General features: G+C 41.0%; 1 protein-coding gene across 2 annotated transcripts in view; it reads left to right on the top strand.

Annotated features, from left to right (window-relative positions):
* The window catches only part of tln2a (talin 2a), a 158,479-nt gene that overhangs the window by 56,285 nt on the left and 76,974 nt on the right, over positions 1-25,220 (top strand). For both annotated transcript variants that reach the window (XM_056279240.1, XM_056279239.1), the window contains 6 exons: positions 14,860-15,030; positions 16,684-16,781; positions 19,800-19,929; positions 21,344-21,496; positions 22,872-23,014; positions 24,729-24,856. In XM_056279240.1, coding sequence (XP_056135215.1) covers positions 14,895-15,030; positions 16,684-16,781; positions 19,800-19,929; positions 21,344-21,496; positions 22,872-23,014; positions 24,729-24,856 — 788 coding nt within the window. In that variant the 5' untranslated portion in view covers positions 14,860-14,894. The remainder of the gene's footprint in view (positions 1-14,859; positions 15,031-16,683; positions 16,782-19,799; positions 19,930-21,343; positions 21,497-22,871; positions 23,015-24,728; positions 24,857-25,220) is intronic.

The raw sequence follows: 25,220 nt of genomic DNA, 5'->3' as shown, positions 1-25,220 counted from the left end.
GATGCCTGGTATACGTTTTCATTGTTGAAAGCAGATTCTCTCTGCTCCATTATGATGTGGTTGCTGTGTTTTTGTTTAAAAACCCCTCTGAAATTAATAATCGCCAAATAAAGAGTAAACACTTATGAGGCAGGAGGCGCTATGAGTGAGTACAATTTGTCATGTTTTTTTTTGCGTAATTTCTATTTTGCGCTTTATACGGTTTCACCGAAGAAACATTACCAACAGAGTGAAATTTTGCTTTTCAGTAGGATCTTTTGTTTATGTAGGCAAGGGCGGTGAATGTCAACATGTCATCCTTACAGTTCTGCTAATTCTCAGATCTTGTAAAGTCAGATCAGATAGTAAGCAGAATACACCCCGCCTCTGTAGCCATGGCAACGTGTGACTGAAGACAGTTCCAGATTGCATCAGAATGGTCAGATTTAATTTGAAAGGCCAAATCCATAATCCAAATGTAAATAAAATTGATCGCCCCTTTTTAACAGCAAGATGACGTGAGATGGAGACTGCCTGTAAACAAGTACTGATGGTGGTAGGTAGACATTGGCCTTATAGATGTAGCCTGTTGTAATGAAACAGTATCTCTCTCTCTCACTCAGTCACACACAAATATAAAAACTTTACAGTAGAACAACAAAGTTCAAAAAACAACAATCCATAACCCTCAGAGAGCTATGAATTTATCTTCTGAAATCTATTTGAACATTTGAACTACAGATAACTTTTGATTTAATCCATTTCACTTGTTGCAATTTGATTTTAAAAAGAGGATTTATGAAGAAAAAAAAAACCCTGTTAAACATAAAAACACATAGGATTCTTACCAGTCTGGATTCTTACCAGCACATAGTAAAATAAAGCGTACCGAAGTGGTTGGGTTATATGAAAGGGCTGGTTTATCTTTGTCTTCCTTTTCTCTCCTCGCCTCTTCCTCTCTCCTCACTTCTTCCTTCTGTGTGAAACGCTACCCTCACATTGGCACTGCTGCTGACAGAGACTCATCACCCGCTCTCGCTATTTGCCAGGCACACACACACACACACACACACACACACACACACACACACACACACACACACACACACAGTAAGGGAACACATTGTGCAAAGACACACAAAACACATTACTCACGGTCTCATTGTCACTCAGGAGGTGTGCAGTCTGTCACCCAGCTCTACCGCCAACCGGGTGACTAATTATTAGGTGACCAATAATTCGAACAGGCTCTCTTTCTTAGATTAAGCTTCCTTTTTAGTCAAAAGTTGACACGTGTGTGAGGATGACATGACGAGACGGAGAGAATCCAGATGCTTGGGCACACCTGCAGCTGATAATTAAAGTTACTGTGAAAATCACTGTGACACATACTTTATGGAACTCTGTGTTGTGTGTAGTATGTGTGTGTGTACTTGTTTTTCTGGCCTCTTGGGGACCCAATGTCCTCATAAGGATTGTAAATGTCCAGCTCACCTAGGTCCCCATGAGGAAAGGTTATTTCTGGCCAAGGGTTTAGTTAAGGCTATTGTTGCAATTGGGGTTATGGTTAGGTTTAGGTCTTGTATCAAGATTAGGCATAAGATTGGGCTCAGGGTTAAGGTTTAGTTTAAATTTTTTGGGGGGGGGGTTATGAATCCTCTTAGGGTTAAGGTGAGGGTAGTGTAGTATGTGTGTGAATATTGGAATGAGAATCCAAGAAAAGTGTGTGTATTTGTTTGAGCCTATATGAAGGGCTGGTATCCTTTCGTCTGCTACAGTTGACACATAGTTCAGCCCACACACTTGTAGACAGTTTGCGGTAGATGCGGCCTCCAATCTCTGTTGATCCCAAGATGGTGAGAGGTAATGCTTCCAAGCTGATTGCAACCCGGCTCCCAAGCCAGGTTTGTTGGCTTTGTGCAATATTATATTGGGTCTTCTCCATCTACTGAAATTTTGTAATTATAAGTGACCTTTTGTGGTAAACAAGATTAAAGCACATAAATAGTACAGGAGGTAGTAACATCAGACTGAAAATCAATAAATTGTTCATGTTGGACAGGCCGGGCACTTGGCAACTGACTCAACAGAAGAGTTGTGCACAAGCAATCTCAGCTTGAGAGCCCACTTGACTTATTTCTGCACAGTCATGTACAGCCGAACAACAGTTTTACTTTTGCTCCTAATTCCCGATGACTTTTTTTTATTTTCTGACCATCATTGATTAATCTAAAAGACCCCCCCCTTTTTCTTTTTCTCCCCAATTGTATTTGGCCAATTACCCCACTCTTCCGAGCCATCCCAGTTGCTACTCCACCCCCTCTGCCGATCCGGGGAGGGCTGCAGACTACCACATGCTTCCTCCGATACATGAGGAGTCACCAGCCACTTCTTTTCACCTGACAGTGAGGAGTTTCACCAGGGGGACGTAGTGTGTGGGAGGATCACGCTATTTCCCCCAGTTCTCCCTCCTCCCGAACAGGCGCCCTGACCGACCAGAGGAGGCGTTAGTGCAGTGACCAGGACACATACCCAAATACGGCTTCCCACCCGCAGACACGGCCAATTGTGTCTCTTGGGATGGATGCCTGACCAAGCTGGAGGTAATGCGGGGATTTGGACTGCCGATCCCCGTGTTGGTGGGCACTGATCCCCATGTTGGCAGGCAATGTAATAGACCGCCACGCCACCCGGACGCCCGAATCTAAAAGATTTTATCACAGTATTTAAAGAGGGGAGAAAAAAAAAAAAAACCATCTCACTCTCAGAACCTGTGTGCATTTTTAGCCAGATCACAAATACTAAAACGCAGTCTAATATTTCACTACTGAAGAGCTCAATTGGAGCTGGAGGTCAGTGCCTAACTAAACGGCAATTTGGTGGTGGATGTTAAGGTAGAGGGAGGGGGATGACCTACTTGTACACTTCACACTCCCACATTTTTAAGATAGTTGAGAATCACCACTGCCACATTTAACCTAATTGATGCTAACTGGTTTTGAGCTGTGCTGGCGCACGTCTATGACTAGAGTGCAGTGAAGATGGCTTGATTTCCATCAGATGATGGCAAGAGAGTCATAGAGCAAGTGCAGAATGTCTTCTTTAAGCTTCATACATAAAGTTGTTGATGAAAATCACAAAGAACAGTGAATGACTGAGGTTGATGTTACCATAGATGAAAGCGAAATGGTCTTCCAATCTATATGTGGGAGGATTTCTGTGGATTTGAAAAGGAACTCCATTCCATCCATGATCCAAACCGCTTACCCTGCTCTCAGGGATGCTGGAGCCTATCCCAGCAGTCACTAGGCAGCAGGCGGGGAGACACCTTGGACAGGCCACTGGGCCATCACAGGGCCGACACACATTCACACCTAGGGACAATTTAGTATGGCCGATTCACCTGACCTACGTGTCTTTGGATTGTGGGAGGAAACCCACGCAGACATGGGGAGAACATGCAAACTCCACGCAGAGGATGACCTGGGACGACCCCAAGGTTAGACTACCCCGGGGCTCGAACCCAGGACCTACTTGCTGTGAGGTGACCGCGCTAACCACTGCGCCACCGTGCTGCCCTCACGAGCTCATTATACATATTGGATTAGGGCTGGGCGATATGACTTCAAATCAATATCACGATTATTTCAAACTTTTACCTCGATTACAATATCTTATGTTTGCGATTTTTAAATAATTTAAGGAAACACACAGATGAACTATTTATGGATATTTATTGAATATTTCGAACAGTTGAGATCAAAATCAGTTGAAATCGCAGGTTCCATTCATCGTCAGTGTAGTGCAAGGTAAGGCTGTGACGTAACATTAAGTATGGCTCCATCGTTCCACCTGACCTGAGATCAGACGTGGCTGCCAAGCACTGAATGGATTTTAGTTCAGCAGCTACCTTCTCACCTCATGTTTTGTACATGTCAGGCACTGCTGTTTGGGACAAATGTTTTCGCGATGGTACAGCGTATCTTTTGTTGAGGGTTTCAACGAGATGTTTAAACCCACTATGTTCTACAGGAGCCATATCTTCGTGATGTGATGTGCAATGGCATCAGTTATTTCTTTCCATCTACTTGAATCCTTTGCATATTGTGTGGCATTTGTAAATGATTGTGTTAGCGACAGCTGCTTTGTGGAAGCACTTTGGCATTTGTCAGTCTCTCTCTTTTTCTTTTTTTTTGAACCCACTCTTCATATTCGGTAACGTGATTGTGTTCCAAGTGATTAAACAAATTGGTGATGTTACCTTTGTTTTCCGGCAGTATTTACATCTGACTTCTTTTTGTTCTGTGTCGTCTTCACTGAAGCCAAAATGTGTCCAAACGACGGACACGGCATTCTTTTTATGACGTATTTTTTTAAAGGGACAATTCATGAACGCGCGCATTGGGGAAATTATTAACCGAATTAACCGACATGAGCAAGAGTAAGTCAGTGACAGGTTCTTAATGTCACTTTCGATACATTTTCGGTTAATTGCCCAGCCCTATATTGGTTATTTCAGTTCCCTGTTTTTGGAAACAAAAGAACCTGTGGAAATAAATTGAAGCTAGTGAAGGAAATCTTGTGATAAGCAGTTCCTTCGAATTTTTTTGACATTACCCTTGAATTGGGCTGTGGCATATATTCAGATGCGTTGTGTAGTTTCGAGAGAGCACAGACGTCTGAAAATGAGGTTGCTTTAGATTTCTAAAAAGCCGACTTTTTAGAGAGCAAAGTTTTCCTTCTCATTGCAATGACTGTGACATACTAACATGCTGCTTAGCCAGAGTAGTCTGACTCACTTTGCTATGGTGATGCCTAATGCATGCGTTTCCGTTCACATATCTCAAGCAAGGGCAGTCAGCATGGTGAAGATGCAGCCTCACAAAGTGGTGCATTGCCCAGTCTATTTATTATTCAGAAGTGGTGCATGTAAAATAGATGGATCATAATACAAATCGTGCTTGGGAACAAATTAATCCTTCCCTGCTCACTTGTTAGTCAGAAAAAAAAACTCAAAGAAGCTTGTGTTGCTTTAAGCTTCAGCGCGTATGGCTCACTTGTCTTACGTTTAATTTGTCCTTTTGTGTTTTGGTCTCTTTTTTTTTTTTAATATGTCACTGCTTTTGGAGTGGTATCTCTTGTTGTGTCAGACTCAAATGTAGTAGTGAAACAAATGTAATAGTGTTTCCAGCAGTCATCATTACATGAGTTCTCATCTCCTGATGCACTGTGATATGTTCAAGTAAAAGCCAGCATCCTATGATTAAGTTGCAGTGCAGCTAAGTTCCACACAAGCTGTTTTATTCTTCAGCAGGCCATATTGAGGAATGCCTTTTGGACAATTGTAGCCTTGGATCGAAAATGCTGTTTATTTGCCAGTTGGTCATCATCTCTGAAAGTTGTGTAACGCTGAAGTCAGAGATTGTTATTTGTGGGTAAACGGAGTAACAAATCATTACTAAGCCCTTGGTTTGGCCTTGTAGTGGAAACTGGACTATTGATCTGCTGAGTCCCAGTATTGAATTTGCTCTTGGTGTCTCAGGAATCTCTAGAATAGGTCAGTCAGCATTGGAGCAGAAGCCATGTTACCGTAACCAGGTCTTGGCATTCCCAGCACCCAGTCTGTCCCCCCTTTTGTTTTTTTGTTTTTTATCTTGCAAGCCTTTGTCTTACTCTTTATTTAGCATGCGTATCTCTTACACTTGGGTACACGCTATCTGATCAGGACTGTGAATTGGTCTGCTCATCTAGGTGACTGCTCCTGCCAGTGACACACACAGCATAGACTACAAATCTACATATCTCCACCATTGGCTCATATTACAACGTGTTCTATTATCCACCCTTTTTTGTCCATGGTATGCATTCCCCGAGTAGAATAGAAAAGGCCCACAGCTTGGACATTATCCTATATCAAACGAACAGTCTCGGTTGGTGAAGTCATCCCAGTAGATGTATTCAGTAAATCACCGACTGAAGTTAAATGAATGGGTCTCTCAAGGCCCTATAAAATCCCTTTTATTATTTCTACACACTTTCAGCTGTTTTTCTTTTAGATTTTGTCATTTACCCATTTTTCTATTATATTATAAAGTTTGTGCGAGCAGCTACAACCATTAAACAAAAGAAAACTGGCCATTTTTTTAAGTTGTTTTTTTGACATTGTTGTCTTCTGTGATGCTGGTCACATTAAAAAAAAATTTCGTTATCCCATACAACAAACCTATATGCATTTACTGACATGTGCATGCTGTGGTGTGCACGCTGACATGCACAAAGACACCAGAAGAACGACAGGGTTTCTGTGAGGGAGAACAATGGATGGTCAAGTGACATGTTACTTCATTCCTAATATCCATCCATCCATCCATTATCCAAACCGCTATCCTGCTCGGGGTTGCGGGGATGCTGGAGCCTATCCCAGCAGTCATTGGGCAGCAGGCAGGGAGACACCCTGGACAGGCCGCCAGTCCCATCACAAGGCCCACACACACACATTCACACCTATAGGGACAATTTAGTACGGCCAATTCACCTGTCCTACATGTCTTTGGACGATGGGAGGAAACCGGAGCACCTGGAGGAAACTCACGCAGACACGGGGCGAACATTCAAACTCCACACAGAAGACAGCCCGGGACGACCCCCAAGGTTGGACTACCCCGAGGCTCGAACCCAGGACCTTCTTGCTGTGAGGCGACCGTGTTAACCACTGCACCACCCCAAAGTGTTGGCTTTTACAAGCAAATTCTATCCAAAGGACCTAATCGGATAATAGGACCTCATTCCTAATATGTTAACAGATTTTGTGATGATCTCCAAATTCCCTGCACATCCATGTTTCTATCTGAAATCTGTTTTTTTATATCTCCATCTCGTGATATCATCTGTGTTTTCCATATCACGGAAACCATGGGGCCCTAGCTTCTTACAGTAAGTTAATATTGGGGTTTGTTACTTGCTACTGCTATTCTTTGCTATGTGTTCAAAGTTTTCAGTCATTTGAGCAATTCTGTCTGAATAATCAATTTCAAAGTTTTTGAATTAGTTAATATCAATGGGGAAAAGTCCCGTGAATCAGGATGGGTTCGACCAAGGATGAGGATCTGCTATAAAGGCGCAGTTTTTTCCCCCAGCTCTGATGGAAAAAGGCTAGTTTATTGGGAACCAATTGACAGAAGGATGAGGATGTGCTGTAAATGTGTTGAGCTCACAGAAATATCTTTTTTTGTTAAGAGCAAAGGGATATTGCTGAAGAATATTTCTCTGATCTGTTATGTGCCTGCGGCCTCAAATATGATCACAGGAATGTGGGTGTAACTGGTACTGCTGGTCGCAGTGTCAGGAGCGAGAGGGCTGCTCGAACCTCATGCCTTTCATTGTGGGAGCATACTGTGTGTCAGCGATTACAGCTTTCATTACGTTAGGTGCGTTGATGAGGATGTAGGTATATTTTAAGATTTTAATTTCAGTACTTTTTGGTCGCAGTAATGGTTTCTGCGATTACTTTGGTTGTTTTTTCTGCTGGAGATGAGGGAGAAAAATGTAACTCACTTGTAAGTTATGTGACCTGACAAGGCAAAAAGTTATTGTATAAAAATTATTGTATAGTTCTTGCAAAAAGTCATATGTGCACCCCGGTCACTATTGCACTTGTTACTTCTCAAAGAAAAACATCTTAAAAGAAAAAAAAAACTAAAGCAAAACAACAACAACAACACCACCACCACCAACAACAAATCAAATTGCAGTTTGATCTTGCATTATTACGTAGTGGTTCATCATTAAAGGATGCAGAGTTCGAGTCCTGGAGGCACGGTATTCCCAAGACTAGGTCAGAAACACCATGAGATGGTTCTAGTGAAGTGGATTTGGTCCAGGGAGTCAAATGTCATCTTGGCTAATTCTCCCTCATCTGGGTTGAGGGAAAAGACAAGTTAGTACAGTAATCAAACATCAGTAGGAAATATGCTCTGTTGTATTGCAGAACGAAAGAGACGCTCACCATGATTTTCGAGTGGTCTTTGAATTATCATGTTTTCAACCAACTGATGTATTCAATTGAGGAAAAGGTTTTGTCAAACAATTGACCAATGGATTTGCTAATAGCGGTTTTTGTTTGTAGAAGTAAAAACTGCTCATTTCAAATGCATTATTTGCATCAATTAAGTGAAATTATAAATTACACAGGAATAAGATGTTAAAAAGGCTGAGCATCGGTTTGAGGATGCCAGGATTTACCAGACACACTACCCAGCTAGCCTACTTTTATTATTGTTATTTGGTCCTTCAATCTACTATTGCCAAAACCTCTGATATGCATAAGGCTTGATTAAGCCCCCCCACACACACACACACAAACACACTTCAAAATCAAGTGGGTAACATCTCAGTTTTAAGGACTTGCCTCTGATTTTGGTGAAACCACCATGGAGGGTTTTGAAACATTGTGTTAAATATCCTGCTTTCCTCATTCTCACATCACATGTGAATGTTTGCACTGACATAGGTGTGTTACTAACAGTGCTCCCAAATCAATCTACAATACCGACATGTGTGCGTTAATGTGCAAATACACGCATACGCACACACACACGCACACACACACACACAGAGTCAAAACAAAATGACACACTTACTCATACTTGAAAGCCATATGCTACCATTCTGCGTGCTGACCTTGACGTGTGCACGGTCAGCCTCCCTGTCATGTGCACGGTCAGCCTCCCTGTCATTTGGCTGCACTCTGCGATGGCCAAATCCTTTCAGCACACATCACATCCCTTATCTGTCTTGACAGTGTAGTATTGTACAGTTTCACTAGTATCATAAAGAAACCACGGCCGTTTGGAAATTGCCCACAAAAGGAACCTGCTAAATATGAATGTGATGTTTGTGCTTTATCTCCTGAGCGGTTTGTTACATGGTGCAAATGCTGTTGCAATGCTATTGGTAGGCACAGCACAATGGGATGAATTGTGCTGTGCCTAATGCAAAACCAAAGTTGATTTTGATCTCTGAAAATTGAAGTCCATATATGCAATACCAAATATTCATAAACAAACAGGTTGTAAAGATTTCTTGTTCAACTGTTACATGATGCAGCTTGATTTTTATTTCCTTATCTTTTGAAAATGGAATGTACTGTGAACACTTCAGTCCTCATAGATGGGAAATTAAACGCCTTTGTTTGCTTGCATAGGGATTTAAACCTTAGCATGTGGGCTGCAGTGCAAGACCTCCCTTCAATTCCTGCTTCTTCTGTTACGCTAAGGCAGCTAGCAGGAAAAAAATAATTCTTTCCGCAAATCATTAGTTAATCATATTCTGTGCTCATTAGGCCACTTCCTTCCCTTATCTTGAATCTAATGAATGTTCTTTATGTGGGCACTCCACAGGTTTATAATTGCTTGAAGCAAACCTCCCATGAGGATTCATATGTAATTGGATCCTATTTTTTCACATTATGCTGAATATTTTTTTGAATAGGAATAAAGCCCTATTCAAGTTCAGTTAGAATCGAGAGACCCACAGGTCTGTTCTGTTGCGTAATCAGAAGGGGGGGGGGCATGCCAACAAATTAAAATAGATACTGATTTTGGTTTAGGATTTTGTATTGGACTATTTAGGATTCATAGGATTCTGCAAATATCACCATGTCCGCAAAGCATGTCTCTATGTCTTGTCGCTGCCCACAAACAACTGCATGTTGTTCTCATTCAAACTCATTGTCATTCTTGTTCATATTCACCCAGAGCATATCCAGGATTTGTTCCTTGATAGCATGATTGGGAGCCTTGGCTCTTGGAGAGCCTTATTCATGTTCAAAAATCTAGGCTGAAAACGGCAGTATTATTGAAGTAACATGTCTGGCCAGTGGTGAATTTTTCATCTTAAAGTTTTTTTAGGCTCTGTCAGTTTGACTCAATTGTCAGAAGAATTTTAGCCCTCACCTTAACAGCTAACAACATACAAAGCAGAAAGCTGAGTGTCAGCAACAACTATTGCCAGTCATTGACTTTATAGGATGCAGTTGACCAAGGCCTACAGCTTGGAGTACTATGCTGATGGTTGGTAATGATGAAAATGGATCAGATTGCATTTAACTTAATTGCAGTCTGAATTCCTACCCAACGATGTGACTCATTTGGCTTCTGTGTGACAGATTACCAAAAATAGTAACAGATCAGAAGCAATTTTGGGACGATCTCCAGATATCCTATTAAAACTAATGTGCTTCGAGTCGGATGGAAACACATCAAACTAAATGAAAACCTACCTTATTATAGTGGTGCCAGAACGGTCATGATGCCTTTAGTCACCTTCTTATAACTTCTGTACATGCCGGGCTTAGTGTTACGTCGCCACTGTTAAATTCATACAAGTGGAATGTCATCGTGCTCAGTGGACAATCGTTTTCACTCCTGTAGGTGAACAAATCTCACATAGGAACCAGATTCTGTGCATCCTGATGAGGGTTAAAGGCCTCTTGAGCAGATGAGCGGCAGCCTGTGTACTTCTACCACAGCCATTCCCGACCTCTCACTTTTGACCTCTGGTACAGAGAAGCCCTGTGTTGCTAATATGCCTGGACAGAAGGTGCTCTGTTGAGGAGGTCATCCTCTCAAGGCCAAGGTGCTCTCTTCCTTCCTTCTTTCTCCTCTCTAAATCACAGCCATGTAAACCATGACCTCCCCCTTACAGCAAATGAGCCACATACACTTGGATGTTTTGTCATATTTTTTCATACTATGCGCTTGATTATTTTATAGATTATACTTTTTATATTGTGTTTTTGTTTTGTGCAAAAAGGTGAAGCAGCCACGCTAATAAGCAAAACAAAATATTCAAAACACCTGCATTAAGGGCTTTTTTGGGTTTGGTGTGCACAAATGTCACATTCTAAACCTATGCAGACAATGAATTGGCAGTTGAAGAATTAGTGTACCACACAAAGCAGAGTATGTAAGTGTAGGACTTCACATTTAGTTAGCTGAGACCATAAAGGTGAATGGTTTTGCTATTTGACATGGATTACAGAACTGTTGACACTTGGGCTGGAAGACTGACAGCTCATGTTGCCCTCCAGTCTGTAGATTACAGATTAGGTTGACAGCAAATGCCAACCAGGTAGCGTAGTGTGTCAGCATTTGACAGAAAACCGATCCATCTAGCCAGTCTGTCATCATCAGGATTATATTCTGGGGTATTGCTTTGTCATGTTAAGTGGGGTGTGACTAGAGGTACAGGAGAGAGAGGAAATGATATGCAACCATTGTTGTTTGCTGGATTCTAATGTGGTGCATAACAGTGGTTTATGGGGCAAGGAAAAGGATGTGCAGGGACAAAAACCAGCCCAGGACTTTTTGAACCATACTGGTTCAACAATCCACCCTGCATGTCGTCCCTTATAAATGGACACGCATCTAGCCAAGGAATTAATTTGGCATTTTTCAAAAGTGGTGGTAGTTTTAAATTAGAAGTCAACATTTCATTGAATTACTGTGTCCTATAATTTTACGATCCTTTGGGAAAACGAAGATGAGCAACAACATGAGCCACAAAGCGCCGGTGTAGGTGCAGCGTGCAGGTCTTTGTTCCAGCCAAGCAGTTACACACCTGAGTCTACAAATCAAGATCCTTAGCAAAGACTATTGGTTGACTAACTGCTTGGTTGGAACAAAGACCTGCACCCACACCGGCCCTTTCTGGATCACGTTGCCCCTCCCTGAACTGGAATATTAAGCAATCGGTATAACAGTGCAGTGGCTTTTCAGATTGGTTTAAATCAGGCTAGCTAACTACCATCGATATTCGGATTTTGTAACTGATAATGAGGTAGTTGTTTTACCAACAATCAGCTAGCCCATTACTGGTATTTTCTTATTTCTTAGATGGCTCCAACCTGAAAGGAGACCCACCTTGAAGCCTTTTTAGCTGTTGTTACTTGTTAGTCTTAGTCTAAGGATTGCATGAGGCTAGAAGAACTGATACTTGTTGCACCGATGATGTTTAGGTTGACTAGTTAAAATTGCCTCAAGTGACCTCCCTGCTTTGTAAATTTTTTTTTGTCTGTCTGGTACTTCCCCTCTATTATTTTACTACATTCAGTTGTGGTTATTACACAACACTGTCACTCTGGGGGAAAAGCAAAAATCAACCACTGTAAATTTGGCATGGGTAGAAACATTTAGTCCTTGTTCTGGACCAGTTATGAATCCAGAAGACAGGTTCTGTTGTGACTGACTAAACAGCCAGTTACTTTTTTTTTTTTTACATCTTTTGTATGAGTCTTTAGTCGTCACTACCACATGGGTTGACTGGCCCACCAGGGGAAAACTCCAGGTTCATCAGATGGCCAGTCTGCCTATTGGGTAGGACCCACGCCAAGTCTACTTGGCAAGTACATCATCATGCTACTTTGAACTGGGCTGCCTTTTTTGTTTCATCATATTTTATTATTATTTTTAGCTAAAGACCAAAAGAAAACAAGATGCAGTTGGAGTTGAACATATACATAAGACAGTTCTCTTCTGAGTTCCTATTCTGAGTGCCCTGCCCACACTCTGCAGAACCTGTTAAGAGACAAACTATAAAATGCATTTCCCTGGCAGGCAAGAGATGAGGCATTTTTCAAAATGTGTTAAGTTTATTACTGGTTGTTTTGTTTTATGATGCATAGCAATTGCTGCATGTGGATGAATTGTACATTCCTCGCACAGACATTTCAGTGTCTTGCGGAAAGATGCTATCCTAGCAGCTCATAAGAAAGCTGTCTTTTTTTTTAAATCGCACATAACTATGTCATCACGGTGTAATAATAACCAAATCGGTTAGGTAAAGTTGATGTCAGGTTTTTTTTAAGTGCAAATGCGTTTTTTGTCTGCAAATGTTGGGTCTAAGTGTTTCTCTGTAGTTTGTACAATTTCCTGGCTAGTTTTTTAAGTATGCAAGTGCATTTTTCTCCTGTTTGTGTGCAGTTTGCACAAGTACAGGATGCAAACTATTTCCTGCTGTCCTATCAGATATGTCTCCTCATCTCAGACTTGCAGATGGATGACCTTGGAGAAGTACACTACCGTTCAAAAGTTTGGGATCACATTGAAATGTCCATATTTTTGAAGGAAAAGCACTGTACTTTTCAATGAAGATAACTTTAAACTAGTCTTAACTTTAAAGAAATACACTCTATACATTGCTAATGGGGTAAATGACTATTCTAGCTGCAAATGTCTGGTTTTTGGTGCAATATCTACATAGGTGTATAGAGGCCCATTTCAAGCAACTATCACTCCAGTGTTCTAATGGTACAATGTGTTTGCTCATTGGCTCAGAAGGCTAATTGATGATTAGAAAACCCTTGTGCAATCATGTTCACACATCTGAAAACAGTTTAGCTCGTTACAGAAGCTACAAAACTGACCTTCCTTTGAGCAGATTGAGTTTCTGGAGCATCACATTTGTGGGGTCAATTAAACGCTCAAAATGGCCAGAAAAAGAGAACTTTCATCTGAAACTCGACAGTCTATTCTTGTTCTTAGAAATGAAGGCTATTCCATGCGAGAAATTGCTAAGAAATTGAAGATTTCCTACACCGGTGTGTACTACTCCCTTCAGAGGACAGCACAAACGGGCTCTAACCAGAGTAGAAAAAGAAGTGGGAGGCCGCGTTGCACAACTGAGCAAGAAGATAAGTACATTAGAGTCTCTAGTTTGAGAAACAGACGCCTCACAGGTCCCCAACTGGCATCTTCATTAAATAGTACCCGCAAAAGACCAGTGTCAACATCTACAGTGAAGAGGCGGCTGCGGGATTCTGGGCTTCAGGGCAGAGTGGCAAAGAAAAAGCCATATCTGAGACTGACCAATAAAAGAAAAAGATTAAGATGGGCAAAAGAACACAGACATTGGACAGAGGAAGACTGGAAAAAAGTGTTGTGGACGGATGAATCCAAGTTTGAGGTGTTTGGATCACAAAGAAGAACGTTTGTGAGACGCAGAACAAATGAAAAGATGCTGGAAGAATGCCTGACGCCATCTGTTAAGCATGGTGGAGGTAATGTGATGGTCTGGGGTTGCTTTGGTGCTGGTAAGGTGGGAGATTTGTACAGGGTAAAAGGGATTCTGAATAAGGAAGGCTATCACTCCATTTTGCAACGCCATGCCATACCCAGTGGACAGCGCTTGATTGGAGCCAATTTCATCCTACAACAGGACAATGACCCTAAACACACCTCCAAATTGTGCAAGAACTATTTAGAGCAGAAGCAGGCAGCTGGTATTCTATCGGTAATGGAGTGGCCAGCGCAGTCACCAGATCTGAACCCCATTGAGCTGTTGTGGGAGCAGCTTGACCGTATGGTACGCAAGAAGTGCCCATCCAACCAATCCAACTTGTGGGAGCTGCTTCTGGAAGCGTGGGGTGCAATTTCTCCAGATTACCTCAACAAATTAACAGCTAGAATGCCAAAGGTCTGCAATGCTGTAATTGCTGCAAATGGAGGATTCTTTGACGAAAGCAAAGTTTGATGTAAAAAAAATCTTATTTCAAATACAAATCATTATTTCTAACCTTGTCAATGTCTTGACTCTATTTTCTATTCATTTCACAACATATGGTGGTGAATAAGTGTGACTTTTCATGGAAAACACGAAATTGTTTGGGTGATCCCAAACTTTTGAACGGTAGTGTAATTCTTCACATCTCCTTTCAAATTTTTTCCTCCTCATAGTCAAGGGGGCTTAAAAACGATTTTAAAGTATTTGTGTTAATGGCCTTTTAGTCTTGAACTTAACATTAAAATAAACGACTCTCTCTTTCTGTCTTTTTGTATTTTGTCTTTGTGTCTCTCCCCGTCGCTGCTATTCCTTCATGTTTAGCCGCTCCCACACACAGACACACACTGCCTGCCGAGATGGTGGCGTTGTCGCTGAAGATCTGCATTCGCCAGTGCAATGTGGTAAAGACAATGCAGTTTGAGCCCTCTACGGCCGTCTATGATGCCTGCAGAATCATCAGAGAGAGGGTCCCTGAAGCCCAAACAGGACAAGGTAAGAACTTACAATTACAATGAACAGAGACACGCTTCTCTATTAGATGTCTTGATGCATGCTCAGTAATCCAGGTATGGAAATCCTTGAAAGTGGAATCAGTTCATCTGACTAAACTATATCCCTGACCTTATAACCCCAACATGAGGTCGGGGACACCTGCTGTCAGCTGAGACTGGTGAAGTCACTTAGATGAGTGATGAGACATTTCTCCCACTACACTTTCTGTCCAGATGAACTGAGTCAACTTTCTGGGACTTCTTTATTAGACTCGGGTTCAGTTAGTGGGCTGGAGGCCTGTTTGCACTCACATACTTTAGCAGATCAGCCCTTTTCTACAGTGACTGACAGGTCCCAGTGACCTTTAATCTTGAATGATATAAGCATGTTGCAGACATAACATTGGTCCAGGTGATGGTTTGTAAGGTTGTTGAGTAAATGCAAAAATGAATACAAAAGAAAAAATTCCACGTGTTTAGATTCAGGGTATGTGGGAGTTGTGGAGTAAAAGTTGTTTTACTAAGTGTTCATTCATATGTATCTGCATTTACAAGTTAAGCCTATGATCTCAAACTTTTTTTCACATAAACAAATATTTGTTTCATCACTGTCATCGACTAAGGTAAAACAATGATTCGGCGCACTCTCAGTTCATTAAAAACACTGCTTCTGAAAGCGTTTGCATTTTTTAAACAGCCGGTTTCTGTCCTGCGAAACATTCTCAAGCTGCACACATGGCTGGACCCCCAGAGAGGTTAGGTGTAACTTTGTCTAACAAAAATAGTATAACACAATATAATAATTGACATTAATGTTGCTAGAAAGCAGTGAATGGCCCACCAGAGAGGAGGATAAGGCGGAACTTCCTGTCTGGTGGGCCAACCAGAAATAAGCATCAAAGATAGCCACATAGCGAAAGATGGTAATCTAACAGACGGTGGGAATCTTCGAGACTGTCACTTGAAGTTCTTTATCATGTCACATTCCTTGTATGTGAAAACTAGTTCAGCCAATAAAACAGACTCCTAGACTTCTTTTCTTTGCTCAAGTATTTGTCAACATTGTCAGGAAGAAAAATGTGTGTGAGTTATGGCATTAAAAACAAATATGTGAGATCAGACATACTTAGTCTGCAAGAAGAAATCAGTGAGTGCCTCTTTTGATGTTAAGTAGTCTTTTTATGATGAACATATCGTCACCTTCTTAAAATAATGGCCCAAGTCATATTTATGATATTATTATTTTGATATTATTTATATTTTTGATATTATATATTATATATTTCTTAATCATTTCACACAAAAAGATTAGACAATACCTTTTTGTGTGAAATGATTAAGAAATATCGTATATTCTATATTTGTTTCAGTTTATTCTGTTTTTTGAAAAACTTGAAAATATGACTTAGGCCATTATTTCAAGAAGGTGACGATATGCAAAATGGGGGTCAGTGTGCTGGTTAATTTTTCATGTGAAATGTATTGGCAACATCCCCAGTTCAAATCCAGATGGGGTCCTTTGTGTCATAGTGACGTGACCATTCACGGTTTGATCCTTTCCTCTTCCTCCACTGTGTGCTGTGTTATAATGTAAAAAATACCCAGCAGATGAGTAATCATGAAGAAAAAAAATGTGCCTTCTTCTGCCCCACAGCATCAGAGTATGGGCTGTTCCTGTCAGATGAAGACCCCAGGAAAGGCATTTGGTTGGAGTCTGGTAGGACGCTGGACTACTACATGCTTCGCAATGGGGTAAATATGTCAAACTATTGCAACTCTGCGGTCCTATATACACGATAGGGTAAATGTCAAATCCCATCTAACGTCACTGTCATAAATGTACACACACACACGTTTATTTATGTATCATTGCACGAACAAAACAAAAAAACCTACAAAAGTGCTATATAAAATACAACTTGATAAATTGATTGATTGATGAAGTCAAAATCCTATTTCCTTAACCTCAAACCCTAAAATGAACCCTAACCTTAAAGTTGTTTGAGAGAGTATTTTCATGGTAAAATATTGCCTTTAATTGCTATTAGTGTCAAAAATTGCCCCTAAGCCCCAATGAAAATAAAAATAAAAAAACAAAACAAAATTTTGTTACATGTTACATTTTCCTATTTGTCAGTTGCTGAGCACTTCCCATGCTAGATCTTTACTTGTGCACAGGAAATGACATATTTTACAGATTAATGGACCAACATTTATCTAATGTGTATGTTCATGCTATCTAAATGTGAATTGATTACTTGGATATTTTTTGTTCTACTCAAATGTAGAAAATATTGGGGTGGCATGGCGGTCTTTTCCGTTGCCTACCAACACGGGGATCGCTGGTTCGAATCCCCGTGTTACCTCTGGCTTGGTCGGGCGTCCCTACAGACACAATTAGCCGTGTCTGCGGGTGGGAAGCCGGATGTGGGTATGTGTCAGATGTGGGTAGCAGCGACTGGGACAGCTCGGAAGAGTGGGGTAATTGGCCGGATACAACTGCGGAGAAAAAAAAGGAGGAGGGGGGGAATAAAAAAAAATGCAGAAAATATAAGAGGTCAGTGATAGAAGTCATATGGAATGATCCACAGTTGTTTTCTTCTACATTCAAGTGGCATAAACAAAATTTTGGGAATTGCGGTCAACCAAAACAATGTCACCCCGTCTACCACCATTGGGTGGAAATTCCCACAAGCAGCTTTTAACACTTTCCCTAACTCACAAAACAGAAAAAAATATCCCACCTTTATACCTAATCTTATCTCCTAACCTTAAACCTAATCCTTTTCCTTATGGGGACCAAGAAAACCACTAGGTGGTAGTTGGTTCATGATTTTACTGTCCTCATGAAGTGCTTTGGTACTCATGAGTGTAGATAAATGAAAACACACATGGTCACGCACACCCTACTAACCAGAGAAGGTATGTATTACTGTTACCCTGGAGAGATGTCCGAATAACATCGACCTGTGTATGCTAATAAGTTCCATAGTATGTCTTAGGGATGCATTCACACCTGGCTTATTTGAAGCAGTTCTTTCGAAACCGGGAGTATTTCTCCCCAAAATCGGTTCGTTTGGGCGTATGTGAACCCAGCAATCGCACTCAGATGCTGGACAAAAAAAGCAGGCTGAGGTCGCCAAGAAAGGGTGGTCTCAGCTCGCTTCCAATCAAACCCTGCAGAAGTTAATTTGCCGTTAGAAGGCAATCTAATCCAACGGGCCAAAACAAGCTAACCTGATGCATTGTCAGAATAGAAATTGTTGGGTGAATATGTTACTGTATGGATTATTTAAAACGAAGGAGATTCACATTCAAAGTGAATGGGATACTCATACTGATAACACTGGTATAACAGCCAGAGAATTGCAACAACTGCGATGATGAGCTTGTGAGTTGGCTCCATTTTTGATGCACTGTTCCTGTGTTTTTCTTTTCAGAAGATACTGATGAAATTCCTGCACGAAAATTCTGACCAGTGAGGGAACAGTTTGCTCGTGCATGGAGTTTTAACGATTTTGGTCCGTTTTTAAATATTTGCCGTGTGAAAACAAACTGACCCAGGGTGCGAGTGCAAAATCGTAACAAATTAGTCCATGATTCGGGGGCAAGGGAAATGGACTATAAGTGTCAAAACGTCCTTAGTTCAGTGCGCAGACCACACACACACTCTGACCTTCATATCGCTATAGAGTCAACAAGCATCATATACCTTGCACTTATATTCTGAAGATGCTTGAGCAAGCTGCAAACGGATGTGCTTAAATCCAGTTGTTCTGTCTCCAAAATTGCAAGAAGCCTTGCGGATGAGAATATCATACAGTAATTGTACTAGTCTTGATTTTTCAAAACAGTGACAAAGGGCCTCCTTTCTTAAATAAAAGCAAACTTGAAAGCCCTTTCCCCCCTGGACAAAAAAACCCCACTAACATCTGGCTTTTGTCTGAAGTGGGAAAGGTTACAATCGACATTCATTCTCAGGACAAATGACTCTGCAGTAGTCACAGGTATTTTTCAGCTCCGGTTTCTATCGGCAGTGATGGAAACATGACGGGTACGCTGATTTTCACCCCTTTTCCGACGCATTCATGATGTCGAACGTGATACACCAGGGAAAAAAATAAATAAAAACAAAACAGAAAAGCATACTCTTCACTGGCAATGGGAAAGTAGCCAATCGCCTGTTTTTAGTGGATTTTTCTGTGTTTAAAAAGCCCGCATATACAATCTAATTTTATTGGACAAAGGGTATAAGTTAAAAATATTAAAGCCATAGAAAAATCAAAAAGAAAGTCGATAGGTAAGGTCTTCGGGGCTATCTGGGAGCCCTGATAGTTATGGCTCGATCACCTCTTGTTCTCAATTTTAGTCTACTCAAGCTCCCTCCGAGTACATTTGCATTAGTTTGCATTCTGAACTCAAAAAAACTTTCTTCTTCAACTCAACCAAAGGCATCCCAGGTAGAAGGCATGACTGTGACTGATTATTCTGAGCCAAATCTCTTTATTGTTGTGATTGGGTAGGACTGGTGCGGCGATAGGCAGCCGTTAAATGAGGTTTTCTCTCCTCCATTCTCTCCTCTCTCCATGCAACCTGGGAGCATTTGATCATTTTCTCAATGGTTTCTCTTCTCTTTCTCTCCAGCGCTCTCTCACACTGTCTTGCTATTTTTATGCATTCTTTCTCCTGTCTTTCTGTCCTGTCTAACTTGCTCTCCACCTTTCTCTCTCACTGTGCTTCTTTTTATCATTCTTCTGCCCTGGTTTTCAGGATGTCCTTGAATACAAGAAGAAGCAGAGGCCCCAAAAGATCAAAATGCTGGATGGGGCTGTGAAGACCATCATGGTGGACGACTCCAAAACAGTGGGAGAGCTGCTTGTGACTATATGCAGCAGAATAGGTATCCAGACTTATTTACTCCTTTATATAGCTTTTACCTTTACACTAAAAAGGTACTTGTAATGGAAAACATGATTTTTAGAAGCAACCATGTCGAGCATCTCTAGAAATGTTTATTTTTGTATTGTCAATATTGTTTTTGGCTTTTAAATTACAGTATTGTGTAGTACTTCTTCTTTTGAATTGATATGAGGATTTTGCAGCCAAAGAAGTACTTTCTTAAAATGTCTCACATTAGAAAGCAATGCATCAAGGGTTAACAGGCTCTTTCTTGAACTACTTAGTTGGCAGTGAATTGTTAGTCATTGCTCTCACCTTTAAACTCCCATTTATACCTCAACCGGCAGACATAGTGCATTTAAGATCCCCAAGGTTTTCTCTGCTTCCATTTCTTTTAAATCTAGAAATTCCAAGTGTGCCGTGATAACAAATTGGTATACATAGCTAGCAGGCTGATGTGTATAATAGTGTGCAAATTCTCTGATGTGAGATAGGTTTCTTCCCTACTATATTACAGATGTCTTGAGTAAATTAGCAATGAAAATCAAGTGATCGGAAAGTTCTTTCATAGCGTTCATTTCGTGTCTCACCATGGGGATTGCCCCCAGCCAATTGGCTGGCCTTGATGATGCACATGCCATAAGAGGCCACCAGCCCTCCCCTATGTAAAGGGCTGACAAACTGTCACTCACTATTGAAAAACCCCTTCTCGCGTCACTGAAGCTTACACCCGCAACGAAACAGCCACTCCGGAGTCCAACTAAATTGTTCACAGATACGAGTATCCAACTCGGTCACCGAACGTTTGGCTCTGCGTCATTGTTCAGTTTGTAGGGCAGCTCGAACTTCGCTGTGACCAAGCAGCAGCCAGCTAGAAGCAATTATAGTTGTCTGCATCCAGCTAGCGGTTAGAGTAGCGATATTCCTCGCTAGCCAATACTTCTCACCTGCTAGGTAGCCATACCTAATGCAGTTAGCCCCACAGAGTAGCAATACATAAAAGGGTTTGCGCTATCAACAGCTACATGGAACAATATCATTGTTTCCCTGTGGCAGCGTCGAAAAAGTAGCAATATTTTTTCTTTGTACCACGCTCTGCTTCCAGCTTCACAGCTAGTGGGCACATAGCAATTAAAATCAAGGGATCAGTATAACAGAAAGTTATAGTATCAGCTTAAACATAAGTGAGGTTTGGGAACAATTCACTTAATTCAGGAGCTGGAGTTTCTTCAGAATCAGTGTAAGTGAGCTTTTGGAAATAATTAAAGGGGTTTTCCAGTGCAACCTCTTCACAAATGTTTGCTATGTAATGCTCTATCTGGTAAGTTAACTGCCATTTGTGTCTAAATTCTCAAATACTGAAAAAATGAATCCAGCTGGACTCAGAGGTTGACTAGTTTTACTTGGGATTCCAGGAATCACCAACTACGAGGAGTACTCTCTGATCCAGGAGATCGTGGAGGAGAAGAAGGAAGACGGGATGGGCACATTGAAGAAGGACAGGACATTGCTACGTGACGAGAGGAAGATGGAGAAGCTAAAGGCCAAGCTGCATACAGATGATGACTGTGAGTCATCTGGTTGATTCATCTTTTTGATTGACAGTGGCTTATGCTTTAATATGTCCTGCACCATGTTGAGAAAGCATATTGCCATGTCTTATTGGATCAGTGAGTCCAGTTACGGTGTACCTGCCCCTCTCTTCTTTCTCTCTGCTGATCTACTGTGTTGTTTTGTCTCCATCCTACTGCAACTGACACAGTGCAAGTACTGAAATGATAATGAATTAGTTAATAAACAAAAATTTAATCATTATAATTTGGGTAATTGTTGAATTGTTTTAGTCATTTTTAAGTGAAAATGCTGAACGTTTGCTGTTTAAAGTTACACAAATGTTAAGACATACTGTAATTCATAAAAATTAACAATTTTAAGACATCACTTTGGGATCTGGGAACTTGTAATGGGCATTTGTCATTATTTTTTACATTTTCTAGACTTAATGGTTAATTAAAAAAAGATACATTAATTGATAATGGAAATGATAAATTAGTTGCATCAGAAATTGGAATTGCAAAATGCTTTTTTTTAATCTGTCTGCAGTCTTTCCCATTTGACAGAATTGTCTGGAACTGTTAATCTCAGGTCAACTGAGGGAATTTTCCCCACATTTCTCATCCATTCAGTCTCAGCTGTATGCCTCTTTTGGCTCAGAAAATGGCACCACTGAGGATTGCTTTGTAGTAAGAAGGGGATTATTGTGTAGTTTAAACCAGGTGAATTTCTGCTTTAAATTGTATGATTTGGCCCTGAGGCAGTTCAGTACTGGAATTGCTCAAGTGAAATTCTGATGATTACACGTTAAAAAAAATATTTTTGTGGGATATTTTTTAAATTGAGGTCTAAAGGCAGATTATGATGGAAAGCCAAATGTAAGAAGAGGCTTTTTTCCCCCCACTTATACCTTGGTCTAATCAGACCAATTGACCAGACCATTATCACTGTGGACACATCAAATGTGACACTATTCCTAACCTACCCATTGGGACTAAGAAACCATACTACATTTAGCTTGTGTGTGTGTGTGTGTGTGTGTGTGTGTATTTTTTTGTTTTATTTTTTTTTAAAGAATTTTATGACGTTCTACTTTTTAACAAGTATCTTTTACAGGCTGATTCTTGGTTATCTTCATGAATAGACTGAATATGAAATGGGTCTAATAGTCAAAAATAGTCACAATGTGCTAAAGACAAAAAAATCCTGATCTTCTACTAGGCTATATCTGTATTTTAACTATCACTTGCTATGTTTGAACAACAGACCTAATGATCTTCTGGGGAGAGTTGCCCACAGCAATGTGGGGGTTATGGTTGATCAGATTTTGTCTATGACATCTACATGCTTAGCACAAATTATAACTGTGACTATATTGTCTGTTATCAGTGAACTGGCTGGACCACAGCAGGACGTTTCGAGAGCAAGGGGTGGACGAGAGCGAGACGCTGCTTCTCAGGCGCAAGTTCTTCTACTCGGACCAGAATGTTGATTCCCGTGACCCAGTCCAACTCAACCTGCTCTACGTACAGGTCTGACTTGCTAAATAAGTCTTTTTGCTGCCATGGCTGACTTTTTTTTTTTCCCTATCATAACCTACAGATGAATATCAACTAGCAATCGATCCTGAATCTGAGGTATTCTGGGTAGTCTTAGCACCCCAAGCCAAATCATTTTACGCTGCTGCTGAGAGCATTTGAACTCTCCAAGTCAGATCAGTCATGAATGGGTTTGAGGCCTGTCCTTTCCTCGAGGAGAATGTCAACATAACATACCTCAGTGCACACAAGAAGACATGCCATCCATCTATTTACCCTCATTTCTTATTCATTCTGCTCTAGTGTAATTGTGAAAAACCCATTACCATAATCTTAGGTGATGGATGACACTTGGAAGGATTGAGAGGTGCGTTCTTATTATTTAACCAACACCAAATCACAGCAGCAGCACTCTGCTTTTTTTGTTGAAGAGTAATTTTCTGTTTTAATAAGAGACATTGGGAAACCTGATAGGGAGACGGTCACACGTACACGCATACACACACACACACACACACACACACACACACACACACACACACACACACACACACACACACACACACACACACACACACACACACACACACACACACACAAACAGAAATGCAGGAAATGGGGTACTTGTAGGTTTCAATCTCCACCCAGAAGGGACACATATTACTTTAGAGGCAAGGGTCTTATCAACGCCACTCCATCTCTGGGCAAACAGTGCTGTGGCCAATCTGCACTGCCATTATAGAGGTAATGACACGATAATGGGGACACTTCAAATAAGTAGAGCAGTTGTTACTGAGGTGGTTCTCGTATTATGTAGATTATGTAAGTTTGAAAATACAAAACACATACTTGGAGCTGATCATAGAATCAATTTCTGTGGGGGTAGGTTTTTACTTTCTTTTATTCTGTATGTATGTGAACCCTCATTTCCCTCCAAATAATGCATTATATCCGTGTCCTTGTAGCTGATGCGATAAGAACTTATTGATTCATGCAGTAGTCATGGGAGGTGACACTCAGTATGCCCTCATTGTGCAGACAGCCTCCTCCATCCCTGTCCTGCACACTTAACACATTAGTAACATCAAGACGCAGGCGTGGATTTGTTTATTCTTTGGGTGTGTATGAGTTAACAAATGTGTGTGTGCATGTGCATGTGTGTGTATTGCAGACATTTTGAGTTAAATGTAGCCAAAGGAGTCGGTTCTGTTGCACATACACACAAAAAGACTCCTTATAGACCCCCCCCCCCACACACACACACACACGCTCTAACCTCTATTGTAGCACCTGAGGACAAAAGCTGCACTTTTAAAGTTCCAGTCTGCCGGATTTTCCAGGCAGCTGTGAGCCATAACTGACCAGATAGATAGGCCTGTTTTTATTTACTTGCCAGTGCAACTTCACAGGCTTCCTGTAAATTTTAGTTCTGTCACTTTACAATCTAAACGAAAGCAGAGAATTAGTGATTTTATTATATGTATGTAACTGTAATGTAATTTTGATGTTTTACATAAATATGATAAAGACTCTCACCAAAATAAGCTTGAACATTTTTTATGGCCTTTTTACTGGCATTCAGATGGGTATGCAATTAACTGGCATTGGCTTTATGATGCAACAGCATTCAATTTAAGTAGTGTGAGATTAGACTACATCAATTGCTTTTTCCTACTCTAAATAGTAAAGTCTTTTATTTGTCTTTCAGGCTCGAGATGACATCCTGAACGGCTCTCACCCTGTCTCATTTGACAAAGCCTGCGAGTTTGGAGGCATTCAGGCCCAGATTCAGTTTGGACCGTTCATAGAACATAAACACAAACCTGGATTCCTAGAGTAAGTTATTTACCCCGTTATCCTCTGTGGTACACAATATTTCTATTAGTCACTGTTTGAAAAAGTTGAAAAAGACATTCACTTGCAAACTGAATTTTGAAGCTTGAAAATAATCTAAAACTTTATCATATTTAGTCGAATAAAGGTGGAAAATGGCAAAAAATAATCTTTAGGGGCATCTGGGTCGCGTAGCAGTCTATTCCGTTGCTGCCTACCAACATTGGACTCGCTGGTTCAAATCCCCGTGTTACCTCCGGCTTGGTCGGGCATCCCTACAGACACAATTGGCCATGTCTGTGGGTAAGAAGCCGGACGTGGGTGTGTGTCCTGGTCGCTGCACTAGCGCCTCCTCTGGTCAGTCAGG

The sequence above is a fragment of the Lampris incognitus genome, chromosome 4 (assembly GCF_029633865.1).
Source record: "Lampris incognitus isolate fLamInc1 chromosome 4, fLamInc1.hap2, whole genome shotgun sequence".
Lineage (NCBI taxonomy): Eukaryota > Metazoa > Chordata > Actinopteri > Lampriformes > Lampridae > Lampris > Lampris incognitus.
The sequence above is the reverse complement of the archived record's forward strand: the minus strand, read 5'-3'. Positions and strand labels throughout refer to the sequence as shown.